Below are 20,456 nucleotides of genomic sequence, written 5' to 3' on the forward strand. Positions count from 1 at the left end.
TATACTATACATCTGCGTTATTCATATCGACATTTTATTGACACCTTTCTTAACTCTGTCAGATTTCTTTCAGACGTCTGTGTTCTTCACTCTTACGAACCTATTATACGAACCTTTCTTATAGCGAACTTCAAGGCGTTGTTCTAAGTTACGGAAGCTTACATTTTCGAAATTTGTTTTGCGGCTTTACTCCCCTGCTCTATGGTTCGGTTTCGCCAGTTTCCTTGTTTATTTCTACTAAGTGTTATTTTTATAAGTGGACGCGCTCAGTGCAATGCGTCTCATTGAAATGCCTCTCGACTTGACTCTTTCGGGTCACTTGAATAACATTTGGAATAGCGCTAAGTAAGCCTCCTTTTTAGCCTGAGGGGTGTGAGTAACATTTGTTGTATACTATTCAGTAATTGAATAGACGCTTGACTTATTCTCGTGTGCGATGGTGAACGACAGCAGATATAAATGAGGGAAAGAGAGCGATATTGAGCGGGGACCCTCTTCTGAGGAGATATTTCTCATGACACTAAATGCTGCAAACTAATACAACACACGTTTATAAACTCACGCACTCTTGCATGACGGAATTCTTGACTATGCTGAAAAAGAAATGTTAACAACACATTAGGCACTAAAATGAGGGTAACCATTAAGCACTAAAAATAAGAGTAAATAAAGAGCCACGAGAAGCATGTACTGTTGTATCGGTGTATTGAATATTATTGCTCGGCTTTCGTAAAAAGTGCGCATAAATACACATGGGTTAATATGCATGCAAGATATGTGCGAAGTATAACCTAAATGAAAGTAAATGTGTATTTCTTTCAAGGATCAGAGAAAAGTTTATGAAAGGCTAGAACACAAAATAATTTCAGAAACGTGCTATGTTGCCTAACTAAACACAGGGACTGTGCTACCGAAAACATCAACAACTGAGGAATATTGGTCATACGTCGCAACCATTTGGAAGGTACAGTTAAAGCAGCATGGGGCAACATACAAGGACCTATGAGTACGTGCAGATTTCTAGTGTTGCCCAGTTCAAAAATTAACCAGAAGGCTACTGCAATAAATCGCACTGTGCTTGTATCAGTCCTAAATGAATATGAAGTGAGCCGGAGCAGGCCATTACGAAAGGTCGGTTGGTTAGTTATGTTGGACTCACTGGCGCTAGAGCAACTAAGTCTATGCGCGCCGGCCACACGGTCATATAATATCCCTTGTCGCAGCGTACACACATATTTAATGATTAGTTTTGTTTTGACTAAGCAAACCATTTAAATTATTACGTCAGTAAGAGGCATCAACGCGCCATCTTCTAAACTATACTTTTATCCCAAGCGCAATGAATATGAATGTTCCGTTAACGACGGCGAATAGAATGTAGCATGGCTGTAGAGAGGCTCAAGGACTATGACGCTGAATGAGTTACACAAACACACAAGCACAGAAACACACACACACACACACACACACACACACACACACACACACACACACACACACACACACACACACACACACACACACATTACCATAACGAGAATATTCTATGGATGTGGGATGTACGTGAAGTGATCACATTAAGACTATAGAGATAAGTGTCGTCCAAAAATTGGGCACATCACTCAGGGGCATCAATGCATCATTTTGTATAATGAACAACGGGTGAAGTTGGATGAGTAACGTATGTTGTAAGCGGAGGCGTTCTCGTCAATAGGCTTCCAAATACGGGTACATAACTGAAATGTGCATCATTGTTTGTGGTTCATGGCATTTATGACATTTTGGGTTTTCCTGCTCTCTCGCTAAGTGTTTATTGGTTGTGTGCGTGTGAGTTATTGAGAGAGGACGAAGGATTACTTTCGATGAAACTTTGTTTATGGCGACAGGACCTATGTTGATTGGGGAATGGCTTATTTATATGAAGTGTCTATCGACTGCCGTTTACGTTGCCATTTAAGGGTTAGCTCTCTACAAACAGCTTGGATACCATCTCTAGCAGGTACATTTATTTTTGAAATACTCAGGTCCTTTGCTGCTGCTGCACACTAATCCGCCCCTGCATGCCCGTTTATCCCAACGTGACCTGGGAACCAGCAGAAGCATATATTTTGACCTTACTTATGGGTCATAGTATATTAAATTGTTGCCAATGATGTGTTTGTACTGAGGTCGTTACTGGTGATTGATTTCGTTACTGAATTCTCGTATTTTCCACTTGGATCATTATTAACTCTCATCCTCAGGGCATGCCACTCAGCTGTAAAAACTGATAGAAACTGTCGGAACCTCGTTGTGCGTTCCGACGCAACACGAACCTCACTGCTACCGACGCAAGTTGCAGTCTTAAAGTCATGGGCGTGCAATTCTGCGTAATTGTTGTACGTTTCTTCAAGACGCGTCTAGTTGCTTACCTTAATTTTAAAATGTGTAATTGAGAGGTAAAAAATTTTTTAAGGTCGTTCTAAGGAAGTAGTGCTGTTTTCCTTTTAATAGCAGAAAGCCCATCAGTAGGGACATTACACTTGTGACAGTTTTCTTTAAACCTGTGTACAAGTGGTCTTAGTGTATTTAGTTCATTCGTCTTGTAGAGTCGTTTGTCGCATCATGCGATCTTGTTATGGCATATGTGGTGTGGTGATGAGCGAATTCTGAGGACATAGGCAAGCGTTGCGGTCAGCTGCTGTGAGGAAGATGGGAATCGCCGAAGTCCTGTAGGCACTGGTCGCCAAGCGTATCTCTTTGTTATGCACGGAGTCTGGAGGCTTCCTGGATGAACCTTAACTACACCATCACCGTTAAATTCCTAATTAGCAATGAACGGTGCATGTGCAGGAAGCGCTTACGGTCATCGACCCAGTGCTTCTCGGGAGAGGATATTTACGACGTTGAGTGTCCTATTGCTTTGAAATTTAGAGCGTTACCATGTGTAAGAAAGTGAAGTTTCTTGTCAAATACAACTTCTAAAAATTGTGGTCTTTTTCCACTGGCAATGATATTTCATCAATTTAAGCATGAGGAGGCAAAATTGGGCAGATCCCACGTACCGTGGGAGTCGATGTTATGCGAAGCATGCGGCGAGTAGGTGACTTTGGCGTAACTTTTTTTACTGAGCGACACGTTACAAAATGATGCTAAAATATTTCTATAAATTTTATACACTATGTATTCTGCTTAGTAACGATGCGGTCCATATTGTCTGTTTTCTGAGAATATACGTCAGCAACATTCTTCCCAAGGAATAATGGAAGCCATTTTGTCAGCCTGTTGTGTTAGATTGCTGAGCGTGACTTGAATGTGCCGTTTGTGCATTAGGTTTTGAAGCGCGTGACACGCAATCTACAGATAATCAAAGTACTGGGAATGCGTCCGTGTTAGATACCCGACCTGTTCACTTACGTCATGCCCTTCATTTTTACCACAAAAAGTGCTGCGCTTAAAGCAGAGCCCGGAGATACACCGTTTCAGTGGGTCGTTACAGAGTCGATGGACGCTACTTTGTCGATGTTTGAAACGTTGACCGACCCTCGAAACGTTGACCGACCGCTTAGCCATCGGTGAATTGAATATTGCGAGCAGGCGGCCCAAGGACGGTTGTTCGTCTTCGCACACGCAGGCTTTGTGTCTTTGTCGGAATGCGGGAGATTGTTGAAAATATAAGTGGCAATTTTTTTTTATCGGCAACGTGTAATCAGCCGTGCGCCGTTCGGGCTCAGAACGAAGAAAACGCTGGCTTCTCATAAAAGGCTTGGCTAGGCATTGCGAGGCTTGGCTATGGGAGCGTAGAACTATATTGCTTGGAGAAGTGTCGTCGTGAAGTGAGCAAACAATTAGTGCGTTCTTAATTAGCAGCTTCTTAAATAACAAGACCATAACAAGCATGGTCGTAATCAGCATGATCCTATTTAACAAGATATTGACCAGCATGGTCTCTCATAAAATGTCCTCAAATAGTGAGGTCATAATTACCAGTGAACATTAATTAGCAAGGTCCTAAGAAGTCGAAGAAGGGGACGAAGAGAGCTCGCCGGCCGAGCAACGCTCTACAAGGTAGAGGCCGATCATGATGATAGTTTTTTGTTTACTCCGCGCGGTCTTACCTCGAACTTAAACAGCTCCGCTGTTTTAACACTGCAGTTCTCAAGTCACCGTGGCGCTTACATGAAGTTGCAGAACATTTGCTTTTCATAATTATAATCTACAGAAACAAACTAATTTATTGTCATCACACGCATGTATTAAAGTACGTAGTTCTTAACTATTCAACCCGGCTTCCTCTACGGTGCGGGGGATTCTAGGGCCGCGACGCCGCGGTGCTCCGGGCTGAATGAGGAGCGTGTGCCTGCACATGTCCGTGCCTCCGCCACATCGAAATCCGGCGACAAACCACTTTCACCGTCTCGTCTATCCCTAGTAAAGCATAGGGCAGTTCGGCCGCGCGTCACTGCGGTGCGGTCGTCGAGCGCCCGAACTTGAGCTTGGGTTCCCTATTAATAGTGCTATGTCACGCTGATAGCCTTAAGCTTTTCGCGACCTGGGGTATTGGGTGCGCGGCGACAATTAAAGAAAATAACGCGTGGTAGACCGCGATTACTAAGGCGAAAGGCTCAGATGCAACGTTAAATGCGGTAATTGACCGTTGGTGCCAACATGAGTGATGCAAAAAATCACCACGTGATAACGCCAACATATCACGTCATCATGACGTCACAGATCACCTAGGCTCCCTCTCACTAGGCTTCCCTCTCACTTCCTTGGCTTTACCCATGCTCCACCTTCGTCAGGCTTCGCTCGCACAGCTCGTCTAGAAAGTGCGAACGACGCAATCACCTCAGAGATAGAGAGAGATAGAGAGAAAGGTTTTAATGAAAAGCTGCAGATTGCTTTCGCCTACGAGTCGTCTTGGCGTTATGCACGAGGGCGCTGTGGGCTTCGTTGTGTGGCAGAAAGATCCTGAATTCTCGAATTTTTTTCCCTTTTAGTGCAGTTAACTCATCAAGATTTAGATCAATACATCTTAATTTAGAGGCATTATTTAGTGAGAATAACTCCTTCGTATTACGAAAGCCTATTATTAAAGCAAGCGAACACCCTGCTTGACGGAATGTGAATATTCGTCCGAGACTTTCGTTGGGAAGCTAGACTTGTGAAACCTACACCATTACTATAGCTAGAATTTGGCAATACTGTAGTGTTTACGGGGCAAGGGTTGTGAAAACTTTGCTTTCCGAAGCAGTTGAGGCTAATGAAAATGTCTGAATGGTGAATCTCGGCTTTGACGGCTGGCGACAGGGGGAGTACATTGGGCCACATTGCTGCTGCAGCAGGCGACGCGTGAGACATGAATCAAATTGGCATTGCAGCACCACCAGTTCTCGCGACGGCCGGCACGACCACTTCGGAGAGCGGGCGCCGCTTGGGAGCAGCGAAACTGAAATAACTTTAAACACATCGGTGTTTCTCGCTTATGTGATCTCTGTTCTGTATTTTCCCCTGTAGCTACAAGTATGTGCCATCTTGCCCCATGAAGAAGGCTTTCCCAGCTATGCGCCCAGTAACAACGTTTGTTGAATAAAGCGTACGCGGATCCCCATATGAGAGACAACATATTGTCTTACAATACCAATATGAGGTGCCCTCGTGAACCTATCAGTAATAGTCGGCGCTATGCTGGCGCAACTGCTACAATGCACAGTATATTTTCGCAACCTGAACAACCACAAGGCTTCTTCGTAAGTGCGGCAAAATTTTCAACAAAAGTGCGACATTTTTATAGAACACTTCCTAACATTTTCTCATGCGTGAATTTTCGTTTACATATTGCCAATAAAATCATCTTAGGCATATTTACAACCGTAGAGATTGTGTGATTAGCTGTCAAATAACATGTTATTTGCTCCGTACACTGTGTTATAGATGCTGGGTGCATGTAGAGAGCAAAAACACTTTAGCATCGCTTTGCTTCTAGGCTGGGTTGTAATACCACGCGTTGGAGAGGTTCGGCACGTGTGATACTGAAACCAGTCGTTCTCTTCCCTCCTATACGACCTCCATAGTGACGTTCATGTGTTTCGCCTATGGAGTGCTTTGGGCGCCTCTCCGGAAATGTAGGGTTAATTATTTCGGTAATTCATTTCCATACACCAATTTCCGAAAATAGCCCATGGACAGCTGTAGGCTTAAGAACAGCACAAAAAAACTTTTAATTGAACAGAAGTTATTTGAAAGCGAGGAGCCCTAGTTAGCCGTCACGGTGGTGTGGTGGTTATCGTGCTCGACTGCTGACCCGCAGGTAATGGGATCAAAGCCCGGCCGCGGCGGCCGCATTCTCGATAGAGGCGAGAATGTCTAAGGTCCGTGTACTTAGATATAGGTGCAAATTAAAGAACGCCAGATGGTCAAAATTTCCGGAGCCGTCCACTACGGCGGTCCTCATAATCAATTCGTCCTTTTGGGATGTTAAACCTCAACAATTATATTATTATAGGAGGAGCCCTAGTTGAAGACCCCACTGGCTTTAGCCGCCTGTTCTACCTAGTCGATCAGCCTTGATGGTCGGCCAGGTCAGAGCTGGACAGTCGCGCCTGCCACTGCTGCGTTGGTTTCATTTCTGTATGTTTCAGGTGTGGCGCATGCTTTGAGCAGCCACATGTAATGTGATGCAGTGTAGGACTCCCTCCGCACCAGGGGCACGTACCTGGAGAGCACGTCGGGAACAAGACGTGCAAAATTTTTAAGTGGGGATAAACTACAGTTTGAGTTTTTATCGAATTGATGGCCTTCTTTTCTGTTAGGTGTTGGTAAGGAGGGGTTTACACGTGTCAGGTAAACGCTGATGGGCAAGCAGGTCTTTTGCAATTGTAGGGTTGCAATTTTCGTAAGGTGTTGTGATTTGGAACTCTGCTTAGGTGATCAGAGTCGCTGATCGGAAAGCTAGTGCGCTAGCCACGGCGTTCGCTTTCTCATTTCGCTCCAACCCTTGGTGGGCCCGGCGCCAGAAGATCATACATTCGTTATGGAAGCGGTGGTGTTTCATTACTCCGCGGCATTCTATAGAAATTCTGCCTAGCAATAGAAAACAGGCTGCCTGAGAGTCCGTGACGATGGTACCGTCGTGTTCTCTACACTCGCCTGTATTTATGGCCAGCGCGACAGCCCTGCTATCCGCCTCCAACACTGAGGACTCTATAAAGGAGAGCGCATTCACTGTTTCGCAGTGTTAAGCGCCACCGCGACAAAGCTTTGGTGGTCATTAAGCTTGTTTTGAAAATTTGGTAGCCTGTAGAAAGCGATGTCCACATAATAGAAGTTCTCCCTGTTCAGGCGGCGCATTGGTGCTCGGAGCCACGCTGTGCTAGCCCTACATCTCCCCTCGTAGCGCTCTGGGGGCCACGTATAAGTGGTTCTTGTCCGAAGAATCAAGCTGCTTTCCCACGTGCTGTGGGTAGGATGGAATTTCAATCCTCTATAATATGTCTCTCCCCGCTGCGGGCCAAGTGAGTAGCTCGCGCTTTGTTATCATAGCCGCCGCAGCGAGTTCAGTGTAGACATTGTGAATGCCCAGCGCAAGTAATTTTTCTGTTGATGCGCTTCGGGGAAGACTGAGGCCCGTATTCACAAACCAACCTTATCCTCATCTTTCGCCCTCCTTTCCTTTTCGGCACCTTAACGCGTTTCATAAGCAAACCTTAAGCCTCAATTCAACCTTTCCTTAACCTTATCGATGTGATTAGGTGGCGTTCGATAAGGTAGCCCGGCAGGCACCTTAAGGCGCCACTTATGCGGTGCCCTATGGCTGATTACGCAAGAAGCTTTACAAAGTCATTAAAGAAAAGGTGACGCACGCGATCGTCGTTCATATATGTGAAATTAACGCTGCGAGTGTTCAGCAACAATCAAAATTCCATGGAATAGTTCAGCGATGGTGTGTTGTTGCTCAGCAGATTCCACTTATCGAAGCGAGCACTTTATGTCCCCGAGCTTGCCGCTGAAAACGAGCCCCCACTACGTCGGTTTTCTCGTGCCAACGCTTCTGCTGGCGGTGCTCTGTTTTTACGGGGCACGTACTTCTCAAATTGTTAACGCTGACTTGAGGGACATACCCTAGCCATACTTCCCCGCATTATTAAACGTGTGAAAAATGTCAGTCAGGGTATGGCGCGGAAGCCGATGTGTTTCACTGCAGAAGGGGATATTTTTTACCCATTTTTGCACTCACGTGGCCGCTGCTCGGTGCTCGGTGCGCACGTCGCTCTTGCTACTTTGAGCTGCTCGCGCTTTCTCGTGTTGTCATTCACTAACACCGCGTGCTATCACAATGTGACACTTTCAAGCCGATTACAAGCGCTGGATCTTCGGTGAAATTTAATTTTCGCGTTTCTGCCGCACTCAATCGAAGCGTATGTAGGACCCACGCCAAGAGCCACACACGCACACACGCAGGCAGACGGAGAAAAACCGCTCGCAACTTCACGCGCCTGTCGGCGCCCTCGTAGAAATCAGTGCTTCGTGGACCGGCGCGTCTGTCTCCGCATGTGGCGGCGCGTCCACGCGAGCCACCGGTTGCTATGTCAATGGTAAAAGGTTAGCAAGGAAAATGAGCAAACGGTGCGGCAAGACGAGGCGTGTTCTTAGCGAAACGTGCACGCGTATGCGTCCCTGCATTTTTCTTACTGTTTGGAGAAGCACACAGCTTTTCTTTTCTGGCTAATAAATCAACAATGAGCCAGTAAAAGTGCATAGCCTCGCTCCCATGCTGGTCCCTTATGACGACAAAGCCACCTTCTGTAAGGCCGCCTTAAAACCGAATAAGGCAAGGTTACGAAACGCACTGAGACCTTTTCTTATCCTTACCCTTTTTGCTTCCTTACGAACGGCCGCCTTATAGCGTTAAGATAAGGCTGGTTTGTGAATACGGGCCTGAGTGCCCTTTCTTAAAGGGGCTGTCTACCGCTCGGAAAACTTTTTCTGATTGTGGTGAAAATGAGAAGATCATTCGTCACGTCGGCGGCAACGAGCATGCTTTTGCCCCATAAAAAATGAATTATATTTTCAATGTGATGTTGAAAATCGTTAAAGAATGACCGCTAGCGTCACCCAACGGCGATGTGGTTCAATCGACTGGTAGGACAAGAAATCCTCGCAAGTAGACTCATTTTGCTTAAAAGCAAACATGTATAACTTGAAATTGCATTTCACGCACTTGAGGCACCTTTCGGTTGCGTCAGAGAGTAATTTTTTGGCCTTTTTTTCCCCACGCATCCTAAAAGGCGTTCAGTGGCGCTGCTTGCGGCGCCGTCTTCGATTTATTCTGCTTCAACTCGTGCGCTACACCATGCGGCTCTCCGCGCTGGTCGTACCGTGGAACTGTATTGTTGTCAGGATGTCTCACATGTGCTGCTCTGTGAAGGCGTGCATATATTGTCCTGGTACCATCTATCGGCCTAAAGCAACTTACCCTCCTGCACATTTATACAATGTATGGCGGTGCGGCACACGTATACACTGATGGATCTGCCACCTCACGTGCTTCCGCCGCAGCCTTTGTCATTCCGCAAATGACCGTCGCTAGAAGTTTCAAGTTGGATCACAAGACCACTTCAACTGCTGCGGAACTTGTTGCTATTCGGGAAGCAATACGATTCATTTCCGCAGAGCCCGCTCGAAGATGGACGATATTCTGTGATGCCAAAGCTGCTCTCCAAACCATCGATTGCATCATGATACAAGGCCCGTATTATACCTTATCGATAGAAATTGCTGAGATTCTTGGCAATGCTATGAAAAATGGACATCATGTAGCATTCCAGTGGATACCTGCTCACTGTGGCGTGATGGGGAATGAAAAGGCTGACGCCGAAGCTAAACAGCTTTACATAATGCCCCGGAAGTGTGCATTGCGTTTTCGCGAGCAGACACTAACGCCTTACTTCGGCAAGTAATGCGCACCTACACTTCGGAGCACTGGAACAAACCAGAACGCCGGCACAAGCGGCTTCATAAATGGGACTCAGAAATGAAGTTTCGTATGCCTCACAAGCTGAAGCGAAATATGACATGCATCATTCACCGCATTCGTCTTGGTGTGGCATTCACAAGACGCTATGCCCACTTGATCGGCTGCAGTGACACAGGTCCCGAATGTGGTCATTGTCGGATACCAGAGACACTTCAACATATATTTTGCGCCTGTCCAGCGTACGCACGAGGATGACAAAAACTGATCTCATCGATTGGGCAGTATCATAGTAGGCCTTTAACCGATGAGGTTGTGTTAGGTCCCTGGCCTGACGTCAGCAGCACAAGTGTGGTCATAGAAGCAGTCGTAGCCTTCTTACAAGCCACTGGACTGGATGCACGTCTTTAGATTTGCCCCAGCGTCACGAACTATATTCTCATCTCCCTACCTTACCATCGTAATTCATCACTCTTTCGCTCCCCTGTCCCCCCTCCCCAGTGTAGAGTAGCAGGCCAGAGCAAACTAGCTCAGGCCGACCTCTCTGCCTTTCTGTAAATAAATTTTCTTTCTCTTTGATGAATTGACTTGGCTTGGATTGCGGCCGCAGTGCTAAAATAAATACATAGACTGCGATTCTTCAGTGTTGTTTAATGATCGATAAAGAAGACTATAGGTGACTCTGCTTATAATTAAGGCTTGCACCAGCGTGATGATGTCTGTCTCTTTCATTCCTTGTTGATGATACGTAAGTAGACGTATAATTTTCCAAGGTGTGGGTTCGAGCTAGTTGGTACTCCATGATCAACACTTCTTGCACAAAACTTTCTCAGACAACGGACGAAACAGACACGGACGGGCGCAAACTTCCAACTGATTTTATTATCAACAAGTGACATATATATATATATATATACACAAATATGACTATGACAAAACAAAAACACCAATGGCACAGGTGTGCAGTGTGTCAGCGCGCATCAGCTACTCCCTCCCCCAAATGTTGACACAGAAGAATGGCCTTCTTGGAAGGAACATTACATTTGGGGGAGGGAGTAGCTGATGCGCGCTGACACAGTGCACACCTGTGCCATTGGTGTTTTTGTTTTGTCATAGTCATATTTGTCTATATATATATGTCACTTGTTGATAATAAAATCAGTTGGAAGTTTGCGCCCGTCCGTGTCTGTTTCGTCCGTTGTCTGAGAAAATTTTGCGCAAGAAGTGTTGATCAGTATAATTTTCGCTAGGTTGTTGGGTTCGTAGAGCCCGTATCGTATGGGTGGCCCGCCCGTTCTGCTGTAAACAGAAGCCCTGTATCCTAGGTTTGGGTACCTCCTGTATTCAGAAGCCGTTAACGAAAACTCCATCATTTCGTTTCCATTGCGTAGCAGCAGTATACGAATGCGGATTTCTCGGTTACACAATGCAGACACCTCTGCCGAGCAAAGGTGAACACGGCGTCAGCGGCCTGTTGTAGTGCCCATTCATTGTTTCCGAGCGAGCCTTTAGACGTCCATAGTGTAATATCGTCTGCATATATGGTGGACCCTAGGTCTGGTATTTGTTCTATTGTTTTCAACATACCTAAGTTGAAAAGTAAAGGGGATAGTATTGCTCCTCGAGGAGTTTCTTTATTGGGCATCACGAATTTTTCTGACCGAATGCTTCCTAGGCATATCATTGCTGTCCCTCCTGTGAAGAAGTTGTGGATGTAGGTTGTATTATTGTAACACAAAAAAGTAAGAAACTCCGATATACAGCGGTATAATGATGCAGAAAAAAAAGAAAGTTACTCAACGCCAGAGATCAGAAAAAGAGCAAAGAAAAGTGCTAAAAATGTCAAGATTATAAGCTAAGGTATTTTGTTGTGTTGCAATGCTTATAATACTGTCACCTGTTCGTGACGTTAACGAAGGCAGCAGTCGACAGGTCCAAGATAAAACTTTTCATTCGGCCGAACTTGTGGCCGGGATGCGCGTCGGCATTTACGCGCCGGCATTTTATAGATGCGGCATCGAATATTCGAGCCTTATTGCAGGGGGCCGCGTTCATTAGTTCGAGAATAATCTAAACTGTGCGCGTTCGCGCGCTCACGCCTATAAGAAGATAAGATAATCTGGAAGGTTCCCATACATTAGGGCGCCACTTGTGCAAGGCGGCGGCTATGCGTGCAACAGAATAGTTACATAAAAATGACAAAAATAAGCATGCATGGCATTGCCCCTCTCTGAAAAAGCATCGTCTCGATGCTCGTAACAGAGCATGGAAGGGGGAGAGAGTGCATGCACAAATAATATACAATGACAAAAGAAATAGCTGTTCTAAGGTTCGTTACCGCGTATAAAACGGTTTACGGGGCATGAGATGGACGACTACAGGTCGTGTGCGGCGCCGCTGAAAGTCTGTGATGCCGTCTGGGATGATCTCGTAGTCTAGAGCGCCGAGACGTCGAAGAACCTTGTGTGGCCGGAAGTATCGCCACAGAAGCTTTTGACTAAGTCCACGTCGGCGTATGGGCGTCCAGGCCCAAATATGGTCACCGGGCTGGTATTCCACGAAGCGTCGTCGAAGATTAGAAGGCGGCTGTTGGTCGTCTGCTCATTTCTGATGCGTAGACAGTCACTTCGAGGTTTTCTTCGTCGGTGACGCTGGGTAGCATGGCATCGAGCGTCGTTGCCTGGTCCCTTCCGATATCAACTTGTATGGCGTCATCTGCGTCGTTTGTTGCGCGGCCGTGTTGTATGCGAAGGTCATGTACGGAGAGATGGCATCCCACGTCTTGTGTTCGACGTCGACGTACATGACCAGCATGCCTGCGATGGTCTTATTTAGAAGCTCGGTGAGGACATTAGTCCGTGGGTGGTACGCTGTGGTCCGGCGGTGCCTTGTTTGGCTGTATCTGAATATTGCCTGAGTTAGGTCGGCAGTAAACGCCGTATTTCTGTCAGTACAGAGGACCTCTGGGGCGCCATGAGGCAGGACGATGTTCTCAACGAAGCGCTGGCTACCTCGGCGGCACTGCCTTTGGGCAGGGCCCTTGTCTCGGCGTAGCGGGTGAGGTAGTCGGTAGCTACGACGATCGATTTGTTTCCGGAAGTCGACGTCGGGAGTGGCCCCAGTAAGTCCATCCGAATTTACTGGAACGGCCGGTGAGGTGGCTCGATCGGCTGACGAAGTCCGGCTGGCCTTGTCGGCGGTGTCTTCCGTCGCTAACAGTCTCGGCAAGTTTTTACGTAGTGGGTGACGTAGTGGGCAATGCCACGCGCGCTCTTGCGAGGTAGTCGGCAATGTCGCGTCGTCGTTCACCTCGCTCTGGCACGGCGCGTTGACGGCGAAGCCACGTAATCCCTTCTGGCGGTATTAATTGGCAACTACGGTAGGTATGGCCGGCTTCACCGCGGTGATAGCAGAGCGGGCGGTGGTCAGGGGCGCGTCAAACGTCGCTCTTCCTAGGGGCGCAGCGTTGGCCGACAGGCAGACGGTAGAGCGTCGGTGGCGGCGGCGGCGTCTGGCGACGGTACTACGGTGGTGTGGCGTCTTGTATTGGGCGTGGAGGAGGAGCATGACGGCGGACTGCAGCAGCATAGCTCATAGCTTGCGGCTGCGGCTCTGATAGCTGAGGGGCGCCCAGTGATTGCTGGATCTCCTGGCGGATGACGTCGGCGATGGATTCCACTTGAGGTTGCGATGAAGGTAGAATTTTTGGCGGCTTTTCTTGCACGATTGCTCGGACTGTCTCACGCAGGTCGGCAGACCCTAGCGCTTGAACGCCGGCGTAGCTTGTGGCCAAGAAGCTGCGGTTGTATTGCCGCGTTCGCATCTGAAGCGATTTCTCGATTGTCGAAGCTTCCGAAGCAAATTTAGCGACCGTCTTCGGCGGGTTCCTTATCAATCCAGCGAAGAGTTCTTGTTTAACACCTCGCATGAGGGGCTTGATTTTCTTCTCTTCGGGCATACTTGGGTCGGCGTGTCGAAACAGGCGATTGTTCTCTTCCGTGTAGATGGCAATCTTTTGAATGGGCAGCTGCACACAGGTCTCCAGCATAGCTGCGGCCCGTTCCTTGCGGACCACGCTAGTGAACGTGCTTGGGAACGTCGTCCGAAAGAGATCCCATGTTTGTAGCGTGGATTCTCGGTTCTCAAACCACGTCCTCGCCGCGTCTTCCAGGTAGAAGTAGACGTGACGCAGTTTGTTCTCGGAGTCCCAGTTGAAGCTGGTGACTCAGTCGTACCTCTCCAGTCAGTTTTCTGGGTCTTCAATCGATGATGCGCGGAAAGTCGGCGGCTCCCTGGGTTGCTGCATCACTATTGTCGCGGGTGACACAGCGGTGGTCATCGTCGCTGTTGTGTTCGTCAACGTGGTTTCTCGCTTCTCGGGTAGCAGTCCGTATCGGGTTGCAACCCTTGTGGCCTGCGGTTAGCTCGCTGTTGCACGAGGACTTCTATGTCTTCTTCACGCTATGGGCTTGGTTCCCGGCTTTTCGTAGGTGTCCGGAACATCAAGGAAGCAGCAACTCCACCAGATGTCAGGCTTAGTTTCTACAGCGCGACTGGACGCGGACGGAGAAGGAACACGCTGTGTGTGTGTTTGCGTGTTCCTTCTCCGTCCGCGTCCAGTCGCGCTGTAGAAACTAAGCATGAACAACCAATTAGCCCGCCAACGCACTTTAGATGTCAGGCGTTCGTGACGTCGACGAAGGCAGCAGTCGGCATGTCCAAGAAAAAAACTTTTTATTTGGCCGAACTTGTGGCCGGGTAACGGAAAGAAAAACTACGGCAATACACACTGTACACTGATAGCGGTGAACAGAGCGTCGGCCGTCGATAAACTGAACCGCGGCAAGGCGTGCCGGCATTTTATATATGCGGTACCGAACATTCGAGCCTTGCCGCAGGTGGCTGCGTTACTTCGAGAATAATCTCAAGTGTTCGCGTTTGCGCGCTCACGCCTATAAGAAGATTCTGAGATAATCTGTAGGCTTCCCATACATTAGGGCGCGGCTTGCGCAATGCGGCGGCTACGCGTGCAACGGAATAGTTACATAAAAATGTGAAACAAAAGTGTTACGTCGCTGTCGAGATACTACACGGAAGGCAGATAACGAAACAAGAACGACGATTTATTGAGCAGCTTGCTTTTATACGAAACGCATGTGACGTGGCAGTGACGTGCATCGATAAGACTGCATACCGCTTACACGTCATCTCTCCCCCTTTAAAAGCCATAACGTTCAGGTGGTTTCCGTGGCCGGGTCGATCTTCGCACGAGCGTTGGTGGCGATTCCGCCGCTGTTTCTTCTGGGCTGTCTTGCACCTTTTCCCCAGTCTCTTCGACTGGCTCCTGCTTGTTTTTCTGGCCAGGGTCACTGTCCACCGATTCAGCTCGACGTCGTAGCTGATCTAGATGCCGTCGGTGCTGTCCTTGAGCACAATCCACGGTGACCATCCTGGAACCTTTTTGGTCGTGCACTACTCCTGGAATCCACTTTCGACTTCTTCCAAAAGTGCGCATCCACACCGGTTCTCCTGCATTAATTTTTCTCGTAGCTCCTGCTGGCAAACCATCAGCATACTTTTCTTTCGGCTTAATGCTGTCTATCTTTGTCCTAATCTGGTAACCCAGCAAACGTTCAGCCGGTGACTTGCCATCCTGCCCGGGTGTTCGGCGGTACCTGCACAAAAACCGATCCAACCGCGTTATCAAGTCCTTGCCCGGATTTTTCTTTAGTTCTTCCTTGAGCGTGCGCACCGCTCTCTCGGCTAACCCATTAGATTGGGGATGATAGGGGGCTGTTGTTAGTTGCTGCACCTTGTTACGGGCCAAGAACTCGCGAAACAGACCGCTCACAAACTGAGGTCCATTGTGAGATACGAACGTTTTTGGAAGCCCAAACCGTGCAAATATTGACCTCAGGGCTCTGACCGTGGTTTCAGACGTGGCAATCTTCATTGGCACCGCTTCGATCCATTTCGTTTCCGAGTCTACGATGACCAAGACCATGTGTCCGTCCACCGGACCTGCAAAATCAGCGTGCAGACGGCTCCAACCTTCCCCGGTCGCTGGCCATGTCGCAGGTACCTGGGCAGGTGGCATCGCGGAAGCCTGTGCACAAACAGAGCATGATTTCACCAGTCGTTCAATGTCAGAGTCTAGTCCCGGGTACCAAAATAGCGTTCTGGCGATACTCTTCATCGAAACCATACCAGGATGAGTTTCATGCAGCAGGCTTAGTGAGCGTCTTCTTGCCGCAAAGGGTAAAACAATGCGATGACCCCAGTACACCAAATTGTCACTTACTGTCAGTTCCATCCTTCTGTTGAAGTACGGCCGGTACTGCTCGTGATTCTGGGATCGAAACACCGGCCATCCCGCAAAAATCCATTCTTTGACCTGCTGGAGAGTGGTGTCTCGATCAGTCATTTCTTTCACCTCTCGGGCGCATATCGCCGTTTCCTCCATCGCTTGGGCGAACAAAACGTACTCCCGTTCGTCGGAATGGCCTTCTCGTGGCTCTGAACCAGGCAGTGGCAATCGGCTGAGGGCACCTGCGTTTGAATGGTCACTGCCTTTACGATACTGCACCGTATAGCTGTAATTAGCGAGAAACAAGGCCCAACGCTGAATTCGGGCGGCTGCCATCGGGGGTATCGCCTTTTTTGGATTTAATAAACCAGTAAGTGGTTTGTGGTCAGTCACCAGGACAAACTCATGTCCGTACAAGTAGTCCTTGAATCGGGCAACCCCGAACACGAGTGCCAGAGCCTCTTTTTCCAACTGCGAGTAATTACATTCTGCCCTTGTAAGCTTCCTGGAGCGGAAACCAATAGGGTAATCAACGCCATTGACACGGTGAGACAAAACGGCTCCGATACCTACTGGTGACGCATCACACTCCAGCCTCAACGGCTTATCAGGATCAAAATGGGCCAAAAACTGGGAGTCCTCCATTGCCTCCTTAACTTTCCGAAAAGATTCTTTGTGTTCCTGCTTCCACTGCCACTTGGCACCTTTGGCGAGAAGGGCGTATAGCGGAGCGAGCACGGTCGCCAGGCTCGGCAAGAATTTGCCGTAATAGTTCACAAGACCTAAAAATGCTTTGAGCTCACTCACCGAAGTGGGCTCTGGGGCTTCGCGAACGGCCTTGATGTTCTCGTCTTTTGGCCGCAGTCCTTTAGCGTCGATACGATGGCCGAGAAAGGTGACCTCGCCTTGACGAAATTTGCATTTTTCTTTGTGCAACCGTAGACCATATTCTCGCAATCTCTGGAGGACTTTCCGGAGCCGTGACATGTCACTTCGCTTTTCCGCGACGATAATATCATCCAGATACACCTGTACTCCTGGAATATCGCTCAGAAGCGCGTCCATCCGTCTCTGAAACACGGCCGGTGCAGAACTTACGCCAAAAGGCAGCCGTTTAAAACAAAAAAGACCTTTTTGAGTGTTCAAGACTGCTATCTTTTGAGCGTGCTCATCCAACGGTAGCTGGTTATACGCTTGGCGCAGGTCCAACGTCGTGAAAACTTCCCCGCCATTCAGTTTCGCAAAAATGTCCTCCACTCGTGGCAACGGGTACTGCTCCGTCGCAGTGGCCGCATTGACCGTCATCCGAAAATCTCCGCAAATTCTGAGCGACCCATCCTTCTTTAGAACGGGTACGACTGGTGTTGCCCACTCGGCGGTTTTCACAGGCGTGAGGACGTCTTGGGCTACTAGCTGATCCAGCGCATCCGACATCTTGTCCCTCAAGGCGTAAGGTACAGTCCGGGCCTTGAAAAACCGTGGAACCACGTTTTCTTTCAACTGGAATGTCACCGGAGGTCCCTTGCACAATCCGAGACCAGGAGCAAAGACGTCAGCATATTCGCTGAGTAGGGCCTCTAGTCCCGTGTTGGGTCCGTTGAACTTGATCGGTTGCACGCTCGCGACGACGTTTGTCAGCATGGGCACTCCGATTTCATTGAAAGCCTTGGTCGTGTCTCTGCCACATAACGACGGTCCCAAGCTGTCGACCACTACGACCGTGCCTTGCCTATCCTTCCCATCGCATCTGGCCGTCATGCATAATTGTCCAAGCACTGGAAGTTCACCCAATAGGCAGGACAGTTTCAGCTGCGTTTTTCGCAACGGCGGCCACTTCATTTCGTATTTCCGAAACACCGCTGCTGAAATGATGCTTACAGGTGATCCGGCGTCGACCAGCATTGTTAGAGGAACGTTATCCCAGCTGACGACTTTGTAAATGGGTTTAACTTTGCGGATGCTTGCTTCTTGGTGAAGGACGGCCTCTATGGTGTACAAGGCCTCGTTATCATCCGAGGTTGTGCAGTCTTCAGCTACTGTTGCGTACGCCCCTTGCCGTCGTCTATCCACATGTGGCATCTGTTGTCGGTGAATAGATGTGGTTGACTGGCACATTCGGCTCAGGTGGCCTCGTTTGCCGCACCTGTGGCACACCGTACGCAAGTGTTTACATTCATCCTCGGCATGTCTTTCGTTACCACACCGTCCACATTGGCCGCACAGATCCGGCTTTGGCCGAGATTTCCCAGTCCGGCTCCTTTGGCGTGCAAAATTTACCGAACCTTGCTCTGTAGAGTGCATTATTCGGGCGTTCTCAGCGGCTTCTTGTGCCGAAATTGCAAAGCATTCTGCCTGTTCTAGCGTGAGCTTCCGTTGCATCAGTAAGTGTCGCCTAACATCTTCATCGTGCACGCCACACACAATTCGGTCTCTCAGCATGCGCTCCAACGCTGCCCCGAAATTGCACTTTTCCGCCAGCCGTCTAATTTCGGCAATGAAATCCTGAACAGACTCACCGGCTTTTTGTGCTCGCATGAAGAATGCATAGCTTGCAGCGGTCCCGTTGACATGCGGAGTATAATATTCTTCCAAACGCCCAACGACTTCATCGTAGCTGAGTTCGTTGACCTTCCTCGGGTGGCAACGCCCCTGAACCATTCCCACTGCGCTGTCCGTGAGCGACGATATCAGGAGTGCTCGCTTCTTCGTTTCGTCTGCGATGTTATGGGCTTCGAAGTAAGCCTCCAGACGAACACGATACGTCGGCCAGGTACCATCTGCACCTCCGAATTCTGGCGGCCGCCCGGCACTCATGTTCGCGCGGGTCTGCTCGTCGCCACTGTTACGTCGCTGTCGAGATACTACACGGAAGGCAGATAACGAAACAAGAACGACGATTTATTGAGCAGCTTGCTTTTATACGAAACGCATGTGACGTGGCAGTGACGTGCATCGATAAGACTGCATACCGCTGACACATCAAAAAGCGCGCGTGGCAAACAATACGGGTGCAAATTAAGTTGAAACAGAAAATGCTGCGATTACGCACCTAGGGCGCGGCACGCAGGACGTTACAGTCAATAGTAAACGCGGTTATGAAAAATGCTTATGAAGTGCATTATGCAACAACAAGTAATCATTGTATTTGCCCTATTGTTAAAGGTGTCACATAGAACATGCGCAGTACACGTGCATAGTAATAAGTACACAGAGTTCACAAAACTTTTCATGCAGGGTACTAGTGGAACATTTTTAAGCAATTTCAATTTTCCCAATATTCTTAACCCATATAAGCCCAGTGTCCTACATATAGGGCGCTTCTTTGATGCACTCTAACATTGCTATTTATTTGGCTGATAACTAGCGCCACCTAAGGCACATCAAGCGGGCCTCATTCTCAACGTGTGCAAGCCTAGACATTGCTTTTCATGCTGCCACGTGCCGACCACTTTCTCCGGGCAAACGCGTCCTTTGTGTGAAAGACGTCATGGAGAGGAAGAAGTGCAACGCCGGTGTGCGCGTGGAATGTTTCAAGGCTTACCACACCCGCACTTACAACCCCTAATGTCCAGTGTCCTATATGTATAGGACGGCTTGAAAAACAGTGTTGCGTTTACATGGCAGTAAATAAAGAACTTGCGCTTTCTTTTGAGGGTAGAAGTGCACTTTCTGTGAAAAACAATGTTTGTTTTGTCATTTTTTCTGAATTTGGGCATATCTGGGTTAACGTAATGCAGTTTCGTGAAGGATTAATTCTAGTGCGAAAGGTTTCGCAAGGAGGTACTAACATGCGTGACAAAACTCGCCATTAACTTGTACTCAGAACCTCATCCTCAACAGTTCTCTGGTTGGCTGTTATTTGAGAGAAACAACTTTTATTTTCAAGAGTGAAGTCACCCCTTTGTATAGACTTTCCTTCCGGGGCATTAATATTATTATTATTACTGTGTTTCTAAATTATCACCTTTTTCCAAAATTATGTTGCATATTGAAATCATGTATGCTTCACAATGAATACCCTGTGTGAAATATAATTTATGCACACGCGCTTGAAAGAAATCAGGTTTCCTCATGCATTCGACTATGACGACTCGAAGGCGAAAGCCATCTTCCTCATTTTCTTGAGTTAGTAACTGACCTTTTCCCTCCCCTTTCAGAAATCTTTCTGCATCTAACGGGGTTAGGCACTGCCTCCAA

At 48.2% G+C, this 20,456-nt stretch overlaps 1 protein-coding gene across 4 annotated transcripts in view; it reads right to left on the bottom strand.

Moving 5' to 3' along the window:
* The window catches only part of LOC119399599 (uncharacterized), a 137,440-nt gene that overhangs the window by 34,393 nt on the left and 82,591 nt on the right, over positions 1 to 20,456 (bottom strand). For all 4 annotated transcript variants that reach the window (XM_037666405.2, XM_037666403.2, XM_037666404.2 and 1 more), the window contains exon 5: positions 567 to 593. In XM_037666405.2, coding sequence (XP_037522333.1) covers positions 567 to 593 — 27 coding nt within the window. The remainder of the gene's footprint in view (positions 1 to 566; positions 594 to 20,456) is intronic.

Source organism: Rhipicephalus sanguineus, chromosome 7 (assembly GCF_013339695.2).
Source record: "Rhipicephalus sanguineus isolate Rsan-2018 chromosome 7, BIME_Rsan_1.4, whole genome shotgun sequence".
In the NCBI taxonomy this organism is placed as follows: domain Eukaryota; kingdom Metazoa; phylum Arthropoda; class Arachnida; order Ixodida; family Ixodidae; genus Rhipicephalus; species Rhipicephalus sanguineus.